This window comes from Calidris pugnax, unplaced genomic scaffold (assembly GCF_001431845.1).
Source record: "Calidris pugnax isolate Ruff unplaced genomic scaffold, ASM143184v1 scaffold82, whole genome shotgun sequence".
NCBI classification, from domain to species: Eukaryota; Metazoa; Chordata; class Aves; order Charadriiformes; family Scolopacidae; genus Calidris; species Calidris pugnax.
The window spans coordinates 344,555-361,661 of NW_015090833.1; the positions used below are offsets into that span (position 1 = coordinate 344,555).

General features: G+C 46.9%; 3 protein-coding genes across 4 annotated transcripts in view; 1 reads left to right on the top strand and 2 right to left on the bottom strand.

Annotated features, from left to right (window-relative positions):
* The first annotated feature begins 5,401 nt into the window (after positions 1–5,401).
* The window catches only part of CPSF3L (cleavage and polyadenylation specific factor 3-like), a 21,964-nt gene continuing 10,258 nt past the window's right edge, over positions 5,402–17,107 (top strand). The window contains exons 1-2 of one of the 2 annotated variants that reach the window (XM_014941456.1): positions 5,402–5,422; positions 14,667–14,752. The gene's annotated coding sequence lies outside the window, so the exon portion shown is untranslated. Of the gene's footprint in view, positions 5,423–14,666; positions 14,753–17,107 lie in introns of those variants that run through there. The other variant, XM_014941454.1, reaches the window with a different exon arrangement.
* Positions 7,785–13,841, bottom strand: LOC106887742 (taste receptor type 1 member 3). Its single transcript, XM_014941453.1, has 6 exons — positions 13,663–13,841; positions 12,244–12,544; positions 10,456–11,238; positions 9,757–9,960; positions 9,335–9,455; positions 7,785–8,710 (listed from the first exon to the last, which is right to left on the bottom strand). Exons 1-6 carry the CDS (start codon positions 13,839–13,841, stop codon positions 7,785–7,787), a joined length of 2,514 nt encoding a protein of 837 aa, XP_014796939.1.
* Positions 15,034–17,061, bottom strand: CPTP (ceramide-1-phosphate transfer protein). Its single transcript, XM_014941461.1, has 2 exons — positions 16,923–17,061; positions 15,034–16,841 (listed from the first exon to the last, which is right to left on the bottom strand). Exons 1-2 carry the CDS (start codon positions 17,042–17,044, stop codon positions 16,319–16,321), a joined length of 645 nt encoding a protein of 214 aa, XP_014796947.1. The 5' UTR covers positions 17,045–17,061; the 3' UTR covers positions 15,034–16,318.

The window sequence follows — 17,107 nt, forward strand, 5'->3', positions numbered from 1 at the left end:
TCAAAAATGACCAGTGGCCAGTGTCTGTGATGCTGGTTCTTGGATGCACCAGTCAGTGCTCTAAGCAGACGTGGCACCTGCAGGTGACAACGTGTGCTTGGAAAGGAGCAGGCTCAAACCAATTCCCAGCAGAAAGCAAAGTTGTGGCTACCTTCTTCTCCTGACAAGGGAGTATAAATCAATCTTTCTTTCTTTCTTTCTTTTTTTTTTAAAAGATATTATTCTTTCAAGGGAGTGGTGGAGTCTTGCTGCTGTATGTGTTCATTGTGCAGAGCTTGTAAAGGTATTTCATTTAGTCTCATGACAGTGACTTTGTAGCCGTGGTCCGTTCCGGGGCATTTCAGTCACATCCCTCCCGACTTGCTTACAGGTTTTAAAAGTTTTTTTCCACAGAAATAGGTCAATTGCTGCTTTGCCATTCTGTTAGTGTAGCTGCAGCTTTTCCCTTTCAAAGGGGATATTTATCCCATTCTAGCAGAGACGTAGGTAAATCCTGGCTCCCCCGGGACATGGCTATTCATTTTCATCACCACTTCTTCCATTCTTAATTTCTGAGCAGTCTCTCTTTTTTTTTTTTTTCTTGCAATAGAAACCTGGAGACGTCTAATCCCAATTGCAGTGTTACCCAAGGGAAGGTGTTCTGAACACAGGTGGGGGCTAGCTGATAGCAGAGAGGTGAGAGGGTGTTTGGAAACCAGTTCATAAATGGTACAATGGATGAATCTTTATACCTGACACAGAGTGAGACCCGTGCTGAAGCTCCGGCTGCGGAGTTTTGACTTAAGCAACTGCTGTTGTGTATCCCCAGGATTTCATTACTGTGTATTTCTTGCTCTAAGGCTGTGGATGCTTGAGAAAGTATGTTCAGGAACCTTCACTGACATTTAAGAAGCTTTTTTAAAGTATCTGAATTGAGGGCATGGTAAGAGCACACCCACACGCTGGTTTGGTGGCTCATTTAATGGGAAATACGTGTTCAGCTGCAGTCACTTAGTGGCATTTGACCATGGGGCCACGCCTCAGTTAAATCCTCTTTTGTCAGACACCTGCTTCTGGCAGGTTTTAGGACAGGTGCTTTAAAATCACTCTTTACTGTATATAAGCATTTTCTTCACTGGTAAGATGCTTCTTTTTGTTACGTTCCATGCTTTATGGGTAGTGTGAATATCCAATATGAATGTCAAAAGAGAACGTGTCTTTCTCACTACATACGTGTGGTTTCACGTTCTTTGGTCACCCTGAAAAATTACTCTCCAAGCTGCCCATTTTGGATGTTGTTCATTCTGGTAGATTTTTTCCCTAGTTCTGTTCTTACGACAGGTCTGTGTGCAAACACATCCCTTTTACCAAAGTCAGAGTAACGTTTCCAACTGTCTGTGTTAATTGAAGACTTAAATCTCACTTTCAAAAGGGAGCCAGGCGTGTAGGAAACACCGTGTCACCCGGACTAGGTACTCCAATTACTGTGCTTCTACACAAGCTGAATGGTTCTGGACAGTTTTCTTTACAAAAATCTCCTGAAAAGCTACATGTTTCTGAAAGCGGTGCTTTTGTCGTAATCCGTCTGATGGGCTGGCGTAGATTGCAAAGTTGGTGATGGCTTCTTCAAAAGAACTAAAAAAGCACTACCTAAAGCTTGACTGTGCAACAGAATCCTTTCTTTTCCTTTCCTCCTCCCAGCAACACAGCAAAGATGCTAACTAAACTCAATGAGCTGGTTTGAAAGATTGACATTTAAAGCGATGAAATAAATCAGGGTAAAATAATTCTGTAATTCTGCTATGTCTCCAGGAGACACTGTTAAGAAGTCTGTGACTTTATTGACAATCACTAGTGGTTCTACTCTTAAATTAATTTTACCTTTTCTGGTCTCTTGTATACTATGATTTTTCTGGCCCACTTTGTCTCAAGGCAGAACTTACAGGGCTGGAGGAAAAGAGGGTCATTTTAATATCCCCCAAAGGGATTAAAGCTGGGGCTGAGCTTTCACCCGTGGAAGAAACGTGTTGAATTTCCTTATGTCTTTTTCCAGAGTTGGGGTTTACACACATTGCTGGGTTTTGTTTTTTGTTTGTGCTGTTACGCTGTTGGCAGAAACTCTTTCATAATTCTGTAATTCTGCTATGTCTCCAGGAGACACTGTTAAGAAGTCTGTGACTTTATTGACAATCACTAGTGGTTCTACTCTTAAATTAATTTTACCTTTTCTGGTCTCTTGTATACTATGATTTTTCTGGCCCACTTTGTCTCAAGGCAGAACTTACAGGGCTGGAGGAAAAGAGGGTCATTTTAATATCCCCCAAAGGGATTAAAGCTGGGGCTGAGCTTTCACCCGTGGAAGAAACGTGTTGAATTTCCTTATGTCTTTTTCCAGAGTTGGGGTTTACACACATTGCTGGGTTTTGTTTTTTGTTTGTGCTGTTACGCTGTTGGCAGAAACTCTTTCTGTGTCTCGCTGGTCTTTGCTGCTACGTGGGAAGGACTGTGTTATACTGGTGTGTTTGTGGGTGATGCTGGGGCTGACGGTCCGTGACGTAGGTGTGGGGACACGTTTTGTCTCCTGAGGAAACGGGGCTGGAACGAGCCTCCCCCCTGACAAACAGGCCCCCGATTCAGGCGAAAAATGAGTTGCTCCGAATGTACGGACAGCCGTGCTGTGGGTTCAGAGCATGCAGCACCTAGAACCTGCTGGATCTCAAAGAGCAGCAGGAGAATGTAAACGGTCCTTCTGTGAACAGTGCAATACGTGACGGCCACTGCGTCTAAATCAAAACCTTGATTTTTTCCTCCTCCCCACCCCCCGTAGCGTTCGGTGGAGAGGCTGGTTTGAGTGAGGGGAAGGTCAGGCCTGAACCATGCCTAGCTCTTCATTTCCAGAAGCGAATCAAGATGGGAGATCTCCCAGATCTCAATCCTTGACGTTTAGTTCATGTGTCTTCTCAAGGCGGGGGCCCAATGGGGCGACTTTCCCCTCTCGGGTACAGCCCGACCTGCAGGAAGAGGAGCCACCGATGCCAGGGATGCTCCATCCCATAGGGAGAAACTGTGCTGGGTGGAAGGATGTCTGGAGGCTGGAGTCCTGCAGAGCTGTCTGCTCCTCTCACCTGGCCATGAATTTTTTCTCTGATTTTAACATCAAATAGGCAGCACTGGCCAGGCTGTAGAAGGCATGACCTGTGCCTCTAACTGCAGGGAGAAATTAGGGCTTTGCTGCGCAGGGCATTGAAACAACCTCCCAACAGGAGCCTTAGAGAGTTGATGTTTTTATTCTGGAAGTGAGACCCTCAACATCTGCCCGTGCTCTGCAGCTGAGCTTAACGTTCACACATACCTGCCAGCAGCTTTAACAAGGATTAACAGGTATGGTGGGAAGATCATGGAAAATGATGAGAAAACAGTTTGGGATGACGTCTCCTACTCCAAGGAGGCAGTATCCGTAGGGGTCCTGTACCCACCCGGGATATTAGCTCCAAGGAGTAAGTTTTTTGGCAAATAGTCTTAAAAAGCACTGCTATTGTCTTTTACCTCCTGTTAATAAATCTACTTTTCAAAGGTAACAGTCCCCCGGACACTTTATCCAAAGGTATATTGGATGGCAAGCGATGATGCACAGACGTTGACTTTTGATATTATTTTTGTTCTATTCAAATGGGCAGTCCCATCTTGAGACTTGACGGCTCATGAGTTGATGTAATTGTTTTTGGTTTGCATTTAACTGGATTGTAATAAAATTGACTTAAAATTATTAATTCTAATCAGTGATTAGAAATACATGTAAAGAATTTTATGTACAGTAGAGGAACAAAGTTACATGATTTTAAATAATGAAAACCCAGACTATCACCTATTCTAGAATTGGTTCTACTCCAAGAGTGACCTCTTACTAGCATGGACTGCACTGTTCCTGTTAAATGTCTATTGCATAATTGAATTCTTTTTTGTAGATATTGTATTAAAACCCAAGTGTCTGTATAGTTAATATATAGCTGCTTATGTGTAAATGCTATTTTAAACACTAAAAAGCTTTTAATTTTATGTGATAACCACGGCGTATGTCTTCAGTTCTTTGCACTACTGCATTATCTTTTATTCAAGAATGATGAAATATGGGTTGAATATTAATTTATTTTTTATCCCCTGCCACACTGAAGTTGTCCCCTCTCGACAAGAGAAGATTGTCCAGGGCCTAGTGACAGGCAGCAGGGAATTCTGTGATTTAATGGCACTTCAGAAGTGCTTACAGGTCAAAACATGACAGGAACCCTGTAAATATTCACCGCTAAACTGAGTCACAGATGATTGGGGCCTGACTCTTCCACGCAGGTTAATGACGTCTGACTGGAAACACAAGACCCTGCCATTCATCAGAAGGGCTGTAGTTTTCAGCTAATGACTAATATATCGGTGCAGAAGTTGTGCTTTCCCTTTAAATTGCCCTAACTCTTAATTACTGAGCTTCTCCCTCTCACAGCTTGGCAGAAGTAGGTATAAAGGAAAGGCTGAAGAAAGTTTATGGAAGTAAAAGGCAGCTGGAGGATCCATCCTGATACAAAGACATGAGCTGGAACAAATTTTCCTGCCTGGAGACCCAGGAGATGAATCTGCTGGTAGAACCCAGCTGTTTCATGTGAATATTCCCCTTCTCTGGACTCTGTGTGCAAACTCCAGCAGAGACAAGCTGGGCTCAGTAGGATCTAACTGGTAAGCCTTAAACCACAGTGTATTTGTCATGGAACACGAGGACACCCAGCCTCCCTGTAAGGTCTGAGTGGTTCATGGAGAAAGAATAACACTCTTTGTAGCTGGTAGCAAAGGGAGAGACAAAGTTGTAGTTATTATGGAGGTGCCCATTATAAACGGCTCCATTCTGAGCAGATTTACATAAAAGCCTGTGAGAAAGTCTTGCAGAGTTTCCAATATTCTCCCTTTCAAACCATGGGTGTTTACATAGGATTCAGAATGGTCTGCCCAGTGTTTTCCCAGTAAGGTGAATAAGATCAGATTTTTTTCCCAGTTAGGTGAAATAATGAGAATTTTGGACATGGTCTTGCAGCCTTTTTTACTGCAGGGCCTGATGGGCTCCAGCTGACCTTCGTGTGAATTGTCTGCAGGTGATTGGAACTGATTGAACAATTCAATCAGCTGCTTTTCCCCTCCTCCCTATCCCCCTGCCCCCTCCCTTTCCCTCTAAAGGAAAAGAAAAAACAGTCTATTGTGGCTTTAGCTCTGCTGCCAGAAAGAAAAGTAATAGAGGTAAATTTGATTTTTTTCCTTCTCTGTTTCTGGAATGATGATCAAAAGTTCCTTAGTGCTTCTCTGCTACAGAATCACAGCTCTGAGGTGAGGAATACTGCTGAGATTCTCAGGTGCTGATGAAGACTTGCTGAAGAAGTCTCCAGAAACAAGGACTTCCAGTCTCCAGGTCAGAATTTTGCTGTCTTTAATCACGCTTTAATCTTTCAAATATGCCAGGAGAATTTTCTTTGCAGATAGCCTCAGAAATCTAGGACAGATAGATTTGCAGTTCACCAATTTTTTAAGAATGAAAATATCCCCTGGTTTAGATAAATTTGCAAATCCTTTTAATTGAGCTGAGTTGTTGAGGTAACTTCCAACACCACGTAGTGGATATATGGAAAAACTGTAAGTCTAATGTGGGGAATAAAAGAACAGTAGAGTTGTTTGTTAAAGTGGGTAGGAAAAAGAGAAGATCTTAGTGATGAGACTTGATATTTACTTGCTACTGTCTGGTAGTAATATGGTAATTTGGTAGTAATGTGGGTTTTCCATTTTCACCTCACAAAAATGAAGTCCAGGTCAGGGGGGAAGAACAATCTCCCTCAAGCACAAATTTTCAAGTCTTTTGTAACAGTAAATTTTCAGTGATTTTTCTAGCAGCTTACACAATTCAACAGAAGTTTGTCTTCACCTGCAAAGCTCCTCAGCCCTAGCAGCTTACACAATTCAGAGGGAGTTTGTCTTCACCTGCAAAGCTCCTCAGCCCATGGCACATCAGGTTGCTTTAAAGCTGGTCAGGTAGTTGCCTACATTGAAGTTAAATGAGGTATTGCTTTTGGCAGCACTAGGAGTTGAGTTCAAGCCTTTTGCCCCAGTGGTTCTAGAAGTAGCACTTTTCTGAGTAGCTGCAAATCCACAGCTTTGGGGGGGAGCTGCTGTCCTGAATGGTGCTACCACGGGCACCTGGGAGTCACGTTTGGCTACAGGTGTGAATACAAGTGAGAGGCATTTCTTATTCCTCAAAGTGTTTGATTTATTTTGTCCCTTTTGCAGAATGTCTCACCGGGTCGGGAATATTTCTCTTTGGTCATTTCTGCATGTTTTTTGAAATGGGAGGAGCTTTTTGCCACGACTTTGGATAGTGGGATTTGCACACTCTTTATTTCCCTGTGTCTCGTCCTCATTTCCCTGTTCTTTGCAAACACGTTAATGAAACACAAATGAGTGAATTGAGATTTGAATGGGTGATATACTCTGTCTGTCTCTGCGGATCAGAATGGGTTCGGATTTGGGTAGGAGATGTTTCTCTCTGGTCATTTCTGCATGTTTTTTGAAATGGGAGGAGCTTTTTGTCACGACTTTGGATAGTGGGATTTGCACACTCTTTATTTCCCTGTGTCTCGTCCTCATTTCCCTGTTCTTTGCAAACACGTTAATGAAACACAAATGAGTGAATTGAGATTTGAATGGGTGATATACTCTGTCTGTCTCTGCAGATCAGAATGGGTTCGGATTTTGTGCTAAAGTAGGCAAGAAAATAGTAGTCAAAGAGACCCAGAGCTGTAGGATGTCACTGACTCCACTTTAATTAAACAAGTACACAAACACACAGAGATGTGTATAGACTGTGATTATAGGAGCTGTGGTTTTGGATAATGTTTGGATGTCTTCTAGGAGAAGGTCTTTATAGAGGATCCTGTGTAGGCAGGTACTCGGTATCATTAGTTAATCACAAGGCTTTCTGTTTGCATTTTCCTGTCTCATCCTCATTTTCCTGTTCTTTGCAAACACGTTAATGAAACACAAATGAGTGAATTGAGATTTGAATGGGTGATATACTCTGTCTGTCTCTGCAGATCAGAATGGGTTCGGATTTTGTGCTAAAGTAGGCAAGAAAATAGTAGTCAAAGAGACCCAGAGCTGTAGGATGTCACTGACTCCACTTTAATTAAACAAGTACACAAACACACAGAGATGTGTATAGACTGTGATTATAGGAGCTGTGGTTTTGGATAATGTTTGGATGTCTTCTAGGAGAAGGTCTTTATAGAGGATCCTGTGTAGGCAGGTACTCGGTATCATTAGTTAATCACAAGGCTTTCTGTTAGTGGTCTCTAATCTCACACCTTTTCAATTGATTCCCTTCTGGTTTTCTAGTTATTATTTGTGGTCTTCTCTAATCTCACACCTTTTCAGTTGATTCCCTTCTGGTTTTCTAGTTATTATTTCCATGCTGTTGAATATATCGGAAAGCTAATTAATAAGAAATGGAAATTACCAGCAGTCTTTACAGGGAAGTGGTGTTCAGCCTAGTGGATAAGGCTGTATTTCTTATGGTGATTGTTGATGGTTGGACTAGATGATCTTAAAGGTTCCTTCCAACCTAGACGATTCTATGATTGTATCTGGGACCACAGCTTATAAAGTTATCATAAACAGAAACTGAGACCACAGCTTATAAAGTTATCATAAACAGAATTATCTCATTAAAGTATAGCCAGATTCTGTTCGGAAGCAGGTGATGATGGATCTGGTTTATTGCCTGTTTATTGAGAATCCTCCTCTGGCTCCTCTTTGATGGAATACTGGAAGTAATCCACTGTGTTCACATCAGGCTTAAACAAGATGATGTAGCACTTAGGGATATAGTAGGTCCCCAGGATACCCAGACTGGTTGCCAAGATGGTCCCAATCTGAGTAACAGACCTGAGGACTGTATTGAGCGTGGCGAAAATAGCAACGAAGAAGATCCAAATGATGAAATAGATGAGGATGGCGAAGGTGATCCCCCTGGCAATATTGTACTTCTTCCCCAAGGTCTGGACCATGAAGGTGCAGAGGAAGCAGATGAGGGCTATGCAGCTGTTGTAGCCATGCATCAGGGCGAAGGCAAACCAGGACTGTGTCTTACACACGAGCAGGACTTCCCTGGGCAGTGACTTGTAATCGGGCTGCAGGGAGTCAGGGCCCAGGAGGAGGTAGCAGATGCAGAAGGAGCACTCAGCCAAGAGGCACAGGACAACCAGGAGCCAGGCCCTTCTGCCGGTCACCCAGCGCAAGAAGGTGGGGGCACAGCGAGGGAACTCGGTCACCAGGGTGATCTCCAAGGACTTGATGAAGAAGGTGGAGAAGCAGGCGTTGAGGCAGAGGGCGTAGACTATCTGCTGGATCATGCAGAGGGTGTTGCTGGGCTTCCCGATGTAGAGACAGGAGCTGAGACACAGCAGGGTGAGCGCGAACAAGGCGAAGAGGCTCAGTTTGCCTCCTGCCGCCTGCACAAGGGGAGTCTGGAGGCTCTTTAAGAAGATTGCTGCTGTCAGACAGGTCAGGGATATGGTGATGGACATCAGCGTTAGCAAGGCGATGGTGAGAGGCTCGTCCCAAAAGAGGTACCTCTCGCTGCGGTCGTAGCACCGTGTGCTCCGGAGAGGGGACCACTGCTGCTCCGGGCAGGGTGTGCAGGTGGAGCTGCCTGCAAAACAGCAGGGAGAAGCTGATGACCACCTACAGGATGGCAGGTCTTGAGGAAGGGTCACAGTCATGCATTAGCTACCTGGTTTGGGTGCTGCCCTGCCTACTTCCCCCCCCTTCCTAAGCATATTGCATCTCCAAAGCTTGGGATAGTTCAATCTCTTATTCCCCTCCACTTCTCTGCCCTCTTCCTAAGCATATTGCATCTCCAAAGCTTGGGATAGTTTAATCTCTTATTCCCCTCCACTTCTCCACCCTCTCCCTAAAGCATGTACATATTTCTTGGCTCTGTTTCCCATCACCAGCTTCCAAAAGATCCCACAACTTCATCGTGTGCCTCTCTTCTACCTATGACCCCCGAATTTCATCATACCCCCCTCTCCTACCTCTTGAGGTAAAACATACACATTGTCCTTCTGCGTTCTCTTTGCCATCGACAGAGGAAGGTCCCCCTCTGAGGATCTGTAGAGCAAGACTGAGCAATGCAGAACAAAAGGGAGGAAGATATCCCCTGGCAGTGCTGCAGGGAGGAAGAGCTCACAACTGTCATTACCATCTGTGTGACCTCAACCAGTAGATAGACACAATAGAGATGCTTAAAGCCATTGAATTTCTCAGACCTCACCTTTTTCGCTCCAGAAGGTGTTTTCTGGACAATCCGTACAGTCGTAGCAGCAGAGGTGGAATCCTTTTATTTGTTTGAATTGTCCTGGTTTACAGTGGCTGAAGCACTCTGACGTGGGCTCCTGGGCAAAAGGAAGAGTGAATGTCAGCCAGATGCTTTCGGGAGAGGCACTGTATCACCAAACATATGACCAGAAATGGGCTGTGCTGGGATCCAGCTTGTGTCTAAGTCTTAACCAGTGGTGGGAATACCTTCTTCTAGTTTTTGTGCAATGGAGATGGGTTACAGGTCTGCAGAGGAGCAAGAACTGTCCCCCACACAAATCTTCCAGGCTAATAGCTCCTTAGGAACAGTCCTGATGAAGCAGCAAAAAAAGTTTACCTCATTTTGTGATTACTTACGCTTTTGCCCACTGTCTTTACCTTTTGATCTGCAGTGTGAAAGTGAATCTGGGATTTATTGACGTACAAGGACTCTTCGTAGTCGCCAACAGGCAGATAACTAAGGGTGCCATTTTCCCAGGACCAGAATATAAGCTTGTAGCCAGTGTTTGTGCTGTGGGAGTGATCAAACCTGAGACTTTGGCCGTTCACCGTGAACGGGAGGGTGTTCATGAAGTGCAGCAGCTGAGGAGAAAAAGGAAAATTGACAGTAAGTGTTGGTAGAGTTGATGTTCTTGCTTGGAGGATGATAAGGCAGGGTGCTCCTTTCTGGCTGAAATCAGTTGTCCCTTACGTGGGCTCTGATTGCAGCTATCGGCCTTCTGGCTGTATTATCAACTGCTCTGTTGTGCCAAGCCCATCTTTCTGGCTGAAATCAGTTGTCCCTCACGTGGGCTCCAATTGCAGCTATCAGCCTTCTGGCTATTATCAACTGCTCTGTTGTGCCAAGCCCAATTAGTGGGGCCAGAACACAGCCCTGGAGAGGAGAAGGAGCCCTGGCCTTCAGCAGCAGAGAAGGTGCATTGTCTTGGTGTAGGGGCTGAATTGCCGAGGTGGTATCTCTACCAGGGCAGGGAGAGGAGCACAGTGCAACATCCCCCCTCCCTGCCTGGCTGTGGGCAGCTCCGATGTGTAAATTGGATAAAAAATTGTTGGTTTTTCCCCTTGGCCTTTACTCACCTGCCAAGATCTGACGGGTGATGCCCTGGGACACGCGTGGTGGGTGCAGCCCAGGGCTCTGTGCAGCGCGTGGGCCACGCTGTAGACGGCGAGGTAGACGGGCTGTATTTGGGAGCGGTTCAGCAGGGACGAGACGTCGGGCAGCGAGATGCGGTCACACTCTTCACAAAGTGCCCCCAGCACGTCAGAGTTCATGAGATGGTTGAGTTCTCTAGACTCCTGGCAAAATTTATCCTGCTGGACGGAGGTGAAGAGGTCGGCCACGTATTTCTGGAAGCCAGGGACTGTGCCTGCTTTCATAATAAAGCCTAAGACTGTCCCGATGCTCTGAATATTTGGGATGGAGGCGGTTATGTCGGACAATATCCAGGCTTCAGTGCCAATCCAGACTTTCTCACTCAGTCCCATCCTGATGCTTTGTTCCAGCAGGGCCTGGGCTGGCTGACTAAAGGCGAAAAGCACAATGATTTTGACTTTGGTGTTGTTAATTAACCTAATGGTATCTTCCAGTTGGTTTTGGGCTTTGGGGTCTGTAAGGTCTGTAGGAATGAGCCCCTCGAATGCAATGCAGATGCTGTGATTTCCAGCTGTGCTTAGGAAGAGCCCCTGGGCTCCTCGGCCGTATTCGTCGTCGCTTCCAATGGTGGCAATCCAGTTCCATCCAAACTTGTTGAGCAGCAGGACCATGGCTTCCACCAGGTTCTTGTCGCTGGGAACGGTGCGGTAGAAGGATGGGTACAGCTCTGTGTTGCTGAGCTTCTCACTGCTGGCTCCGTAGCTGACCTGCAGGTTAGAAGGTAGGAGAGAAAATGAGGGCAAGAGGGAAGTTGAGGGAAGTGTTCACATTCCAGATCACTCTCCACCTCCTTTGCTTGGTCTCAGTGCCCCAGATTTAAAAAATTCTGAGTCAGGATAGTGAGAAGGAAGAACTTCTCTAAAGGAATAGGTCCATTGTGGCTGCATTTACCAAGAGAACCATAACCTGTCCCCTGTCACTTGCCTCCTCTAGCACTGTCCCCCATGGCTATCTCCTTCTGCTGCCATTTGCATCCATCATCGCAGCACCAGCCCTTATCATTAATGACAATGATAATTAGCTACTTTCTACAAAGGGTGACGCACCCAAGATTCAGTAATATTTTAGCTCAGGGCTAAATTTACCTGACCTTTATAGCTCTCTGTTGTGGTGACTGAGTACTTCCAGGTGTATTTTCATGGGATCCTCCCGGTTTACGTTGGGAGCTCCATTATTCCCATTTTACATGGATCACAGAGCGGCCTGAGTTATCCCTCTTCTCTCTGGGAAGTTAGACACCGGAGTGTGTTCCAGGAGGGAAGTTTAATGACCCACCCAATGTCACTCAGGAACATATTTTCATGGGATCCTCCTGGTTTATGCTGGGAGCTCCGTTATTCCCATTTTACATGGATCACAGAGCGGCCCGAGTTATCCCTCTTCTCTCTGGGAAGTTAGACACCGGAGTGTGTTCCAGGAGGGAAGTTTAATGACCCACCCAATGTCACTCAGGAAATCTCTGGCAGAGGAAAGACTGGAATCTGTGCTTTGCTGCTAGAGTTGTCGATACAGGCCTGAGTTATCCCTCTTCTCTCTGGGAAGTTAGACACCGGAGTGTGTTCCAGGAGGGAAGTTTAATGACCCACCCAATGTCACTCAGGAAATCTCTGGCAGAGGAAAGACTGGAATCTGTGCTTTGCTGCTAGAGTTGTCGATACAAACCCTTCCTGCACCAAAAAGGAGAATCCTTGCTTCTCAGAGAGTTTCTTTACCTGGGGGATCAAGAAGAAGCTGAACAGCTTGGCTGTTGCCAGGCAGAGATCAGACTTGTGTGGTCCGATCACGGCGGTCACACGGGGCTGGTAGTCGGTGTAGTTGCACAGGACTCCAATGCCCCTTGTGCCGTTTTGGGTCAGAAACAGTAAACTGGGCTGTAAGGCCACCACGGGCTCAAAGCAGGTGTCGTACATGTCGTAGCCCAGCTTCACTCCTGGCAGAAGCAAAGTGGAATTGTTGATCTGATCGATGGCAAACTTCATCCCAAGAGCCCACAGTAGCCCGTCTGCAAATAACCTGCAGGAGGAGGAGAGAGGGAATTGTGGGGTCTGTTGGTGCTGTCACAGCTGTGATTTTATTCCTCATTCAGCATCCCGCCTGTTGCCAGGCCAGGTCTCCGTGGCACTGTCAGCAGAGCATCCCTGTGCCCAACGCCTTTGAGACTTTTGAGATGCTCTGAGCACCTTTCAAATCTAATTAATCCTGCGTGATCAGTTTGTTCCAAATAAATTCTTCGGCATTTCAGCATCCCACCTGTTGCCGGGCCAGGTCTCTGTGGCACTGTCAGCAGAGCATCCCTGTGCCCAACGCCTTTGAGACTTTTGAGATGCTCTGAGCACCTTTCAAATCTAACTAATCCTGTCTGTCAGCAAATAGATCCTCTGTGCTTCACAGGAGAAGAAAGAAAGGTAGAGAGAGTAGGTACAGAGGTAGAGAGAAGGTAGAGAGAAAGGCAGTGTGTTTAGCTGGGAGAGTCAAGACTCAGATGACCTTTTCTTGGCCACGGAGCCCGTGGTTCCCAGAGTGCTGGCCATGCTCCTTCAGAAGTGGATGGCACAGCTTAGAGCTAATCTTTGTTTCCATCTCACACAGAATCACAGAATGATATGGGGTTGGAAGGGACCTCTGGAGATCATCTAGTCCAGCCCCCTGCCAAGGCAGGTCCACCCAGAGCAGGTTGCATGGGAGCATGTCCAGGCGGGGTTTGAATGTCTCCAGAGAAGGAGACTCCACCACCTCCCTGGGCAGCCTCTTCCAGGGCTTTGCCACCCTCAAAGTGAAGAAGTTTCTCCTCATGTTTAGATGGAACTTCTTACATTCAAGTCTGTGCCCATTTCCTCTTTTCCTGTCCATGGGCATGACTGAAAAAAGACTGGCCCCATCATCTTGACACCCTCCCTTTAAGTATTTATAGGTGTTGATCAGATCCCCCCTCAGCCTTCTCTTCTCCAGACTAAAAAGACCCAAGTTCCTCAGCCTCTCCTCCTAAGAGAGATGCTCCAGGCCCCTGGAGCACCTTTAGTGTTCTCCTGTGAGACCATCAGTTGCCATCAGGAGGACTGCTTCCTTTTGCTTTCTCTTCTCAGCCAGTGAATCTACTTAACAAGCACTAATTAAGCAAACCTCCCTCTTACCTTTCACACACCACTAAGGTGGGCTCGGATCGTGCCGTCAGGTTCACGGGGTCCGTTCCGAAGGGGAACAAGCCTCCGATGATATAATCACCAGGTCTCCTAAACTGAGCAGAGAGGCACGTGGGTTTGGGGGCTGCTGCACAACCCAAGCTCAGGCACAGCAGCAGCTCCGGGACCATCATTGGTCTATTTGGGGGGAAAAAGTTTCAAAGAAATCTCCAAGCGAGTGTGGGAGAGGGAACGGGGACAGGGGATCCAGCCTCGACAGTTCCCGGGAAGTCTCTTTAAGTAGAACTGGGAGAGATGAAAATAAGGGGGAATGATTTGTTTAGCAAAATGCATTAAATGTGTGATGCTCCTCAGTGGGCAATAGTCAAATTCCCAGCGGTGCCCTCCGAGCCTGCTCGGCTGGAAACCACGGATTTCCTTTGCTCAGGCAGAGTCACCTGCGCTGAATTCAGTCCCATGGCTCTGGAAATTGGACTTCCTGCAGGATAGGTGGGAAACTGGAGTGTCCCGCCCTGGTTTGGACACATCTCCTTTGCATTAACCCCCAAAAACATCCTTAATGGAGCATGTTTGTAGAAACAGTCCCTGTTTGTGGTTTTCACATGTGATTTGTGACCAGTCTAACGCTGGAGCAGATCTTTATCGGCACAGGCTGCTCATCCAAAGCATCCCCAAGGAGAGGGGGCTTTGACAGGAGCCTCCAAGAAGCCAAAGCCTGGTGGAAAAAGTGCTGTCACCATCACACAGCCATTGCTCAGAGGGAGGATGAGGAGGAAAACACTCTCATGCTCTCCAGCATTGCTTCCTCCTCTTACCCGAGGCTCTCCCTGGCTGTCTCCCATCCGGGCACTCACCTCCACGCTCCTTAGGAGCACTGAATGTCATATAGTTTATTTTCAAATGAACTTCAGAATAATTTATTCAGTTGCCTGAACTAAAGGGTAGTGGTAAAAGACTTACACAGCAGTAATTATTATTTTTTTTTTTAATTCAAGGTCACCTCATCATGGAGACACCAAATCTTCCTCAGTGCACCCCAAGGAGGTGTCTGGAGCGGGACGTTCTGTTCCTCGACTGTGAGGTTGGTGACTAACACTCAGCTCTACTGCTGGTTTTAGGAAGTTGTTGTTGGCTGATCTAAATTTTTCTCCCTCTGAGAAAGCTGTAACTATGATGTCAACTTCAGTTGAAAACCTTTGGTTTTGGTACAAGTTCCCCAGCGGGTAATTTAGGTTGCATCATAGTTTGTGTCTTATAATACAGTCACATTCCAGAATCACAAAGCAAGTAAGCGTTCCTAGAAAAGATACTCTTCAGAAGCATGTTATTCACGTAATTTAATCATCACAAAGCAAGTGTGTTCCTAGAAAAGATACTCTTCAGAAGCATGTTATTCACGTAATTTAATGTCCAGTTTGTTTAATCTCCATGAGGTAACAGTGATTTCCTGAATGAATTGTTCAGTGTTAGATTAGGACAAAATGCCATCCATCCGAGATACATCAACCCCTGTTACAGCCTGTGGGATTCCCCCTCCCCTGAATATTCACATCATCCTGAATTAACAATGTTGTTAGTGCTTTTTCAGCTTTTAAAAAGCTAAGTAAACTGCATTTTACATACTTGGGTGTGTGTATATGTAGATATACACATACACACACTGGCTATTGTATGCAGTGATTAGCAATAGAAGCTGTAAGCCTCACAAAGTCGTGATGTACAGTACAAGTTCAGATTTCTCCCCAGAGAAGTCATTTTTGTAGGCATTTGACACATTCATTAACAAAAAAAAATAATCAAGAGAATACAGTTTTGAAGCATGGCTGGAGAATAGGTAAGATACAGCCTCCAGCTCATAAATAGTAGTGTGCAGCACATCTTAATGAACTGTTCCACTGGTACATAAAGCAGAGATTAACGGGCAGGGGAAGCGACACGGGAGGAAGGTCCAAGCACAAAGGAAGAGCAGTCTCTTACAGGAATGACAGACACTGCCCTTTCCTTCATTAATTCTTGGGGACACAGAATTAGCAGCAGTAATCAAATGAGTCTGTGACCACAAGGGAAAGGGCTTTCTTTCAGACAGGCGTTACTCGTGATTGTATTTTCATGGTTAAAGCATAACGGAGGGAACCCCCCCAGGATCCCTTCAAGGGAATAGTTTGTAAACAAAAGTGGCAAAGCGAGCTCCCGTGGAGTGTTAATGTGCTCAGGCACCACATCTGAAAGTTGTGCTGTCACACGAGGTCCCCACTATTGGTGTAAACCCACGGAAGCTGCTAAGTTGCAGAGTTTGGCTTAAAAAAAAGAACCCCCCCCCACATACTCCCAGTCTAGCTGGAGAGTTTAAGGTGAATCTAGGAAAAGAAATCCCTTAAGCAAACTAATAGTGTTTTTTTTCTTGCTGTAGAGCTGAGGCTCTACACACATAGATATACATACATCTTAAAAACAAAAAAGGTGCATTTTTTTCTCTTATAAAGTGAGGCATCCTGAATAGCTTTGCAACTTGCCAGCTCCGTACTGGAAAGGGAAAAGGGACAGCGAGCATGGGCAGAGAACCAGCCCCTCGTGTGTCTCAAAACACACGGGTTTCACCCGTTTCACCCGACTCCTGTCAGAACGTGGCACGGCTCGTGACCATCCCTCAGGGAAGGTCAAGCAGCTTGTGCTGGGCAAAGAGCTCCTGGGTGATGCCGTAGACGTCGCAGATGTAGGGTAAGGCCTCACCCAGCATGGCCACAGCCTCCTCAGCCGTGCCCACGTTCATGATTTCCAGGAAGGCGTTGCGGGATGGCAGGGCGCAGAAGGCCACCGTGGCCGCCTTGCGAATCACCCAGGGGTGGTAGGCGGCCAGGGAAGCGTTGTAGGAGTCTGTGCAGATGACGGAGGTGCGGGAGTCCTCCGTGCCGGTCCTCAGCCCCTCCAGGAAGAGCTGCAGCCAGCGCAGGGCCCTGTGGAGCCGCAGGACGGTGCGGCAGCCGGAGTCGGGTCGCCCCGATCTCTTCTGGAGATCCACCAGCCCGCTGGCCAGCTCGTACTCCACCATGGACTGCAGCGACACGTATTTCTCCCGCTGCTCGCCGCCGCAGTAGTTCTCCATGATCTGCACCTTGGCCACCGCGTCCTTGGAGACGAAGGAGAAGATGGCGCCCAGGCTGTGCAGGAACCTGAGGGGGGGGGGTGAGACAGGCCGGCGTTAGCGGGCGGCGGGCGGGCGCGGGCCGGGGGCGGCCGCCGCGGGCACTCACCGGATGAGTCCCCGCCATCCGCGGAGGTAGGGGCCCAGCAGCACCTCCCGCTGCTCCGTCACGCACGTCTGGAAGGCGGCGAGGACCTCCCGCAGGCTGAAGGCATCCGCCTCCACCGCCATTACCGCCGCTGCCCCATCCCTCCCCGCCGGGAGGGGGCGGTCGCGCCTGCGCAACGGCGGCCG

Excerpts from the sequence above, each read along its gene's own strand:
- CPTP (XM_014941461.1), bottom strand. The coding sequence starts at position 17,044 with ATGGCGGTGGAGGCGGATGCCTTCAGCCTGCGGGAGGTCCTCGCCGCC. Across the intron at positions 16,842-16,922 it reads GGATGGCGGGGACTCATCCG|GTTCCTGCACAGCCTGGGCG; the intron begins GTGAGTGCCCGC and ends CCCCCCCCTCAG.
- LOC106887742 (XM_014941453.1), bottom strand. The coding sequence starts at position 13,841 with ATGGTCCCGGAGCTGCTGCTGTGCCTGAGCTTGGGTTGTGCAGCAGCC. Across the intron at positions 12,545-13,662 it reads ACCTTAGTGGTGTGTGAAAG|GTTATTTGCAGACGGGCTAC; the intron begins GTAAGAGGGAGG and ends CTCCTCCTGCAG. Across the intron at positions 9,456-9,756 it reads TTCACACTGCAGATCAAAAG|GAGCCCACGTCAGAGTGCTT; the intron begins GTAAAGACAGTG and ends CCTTTTGCCCAG.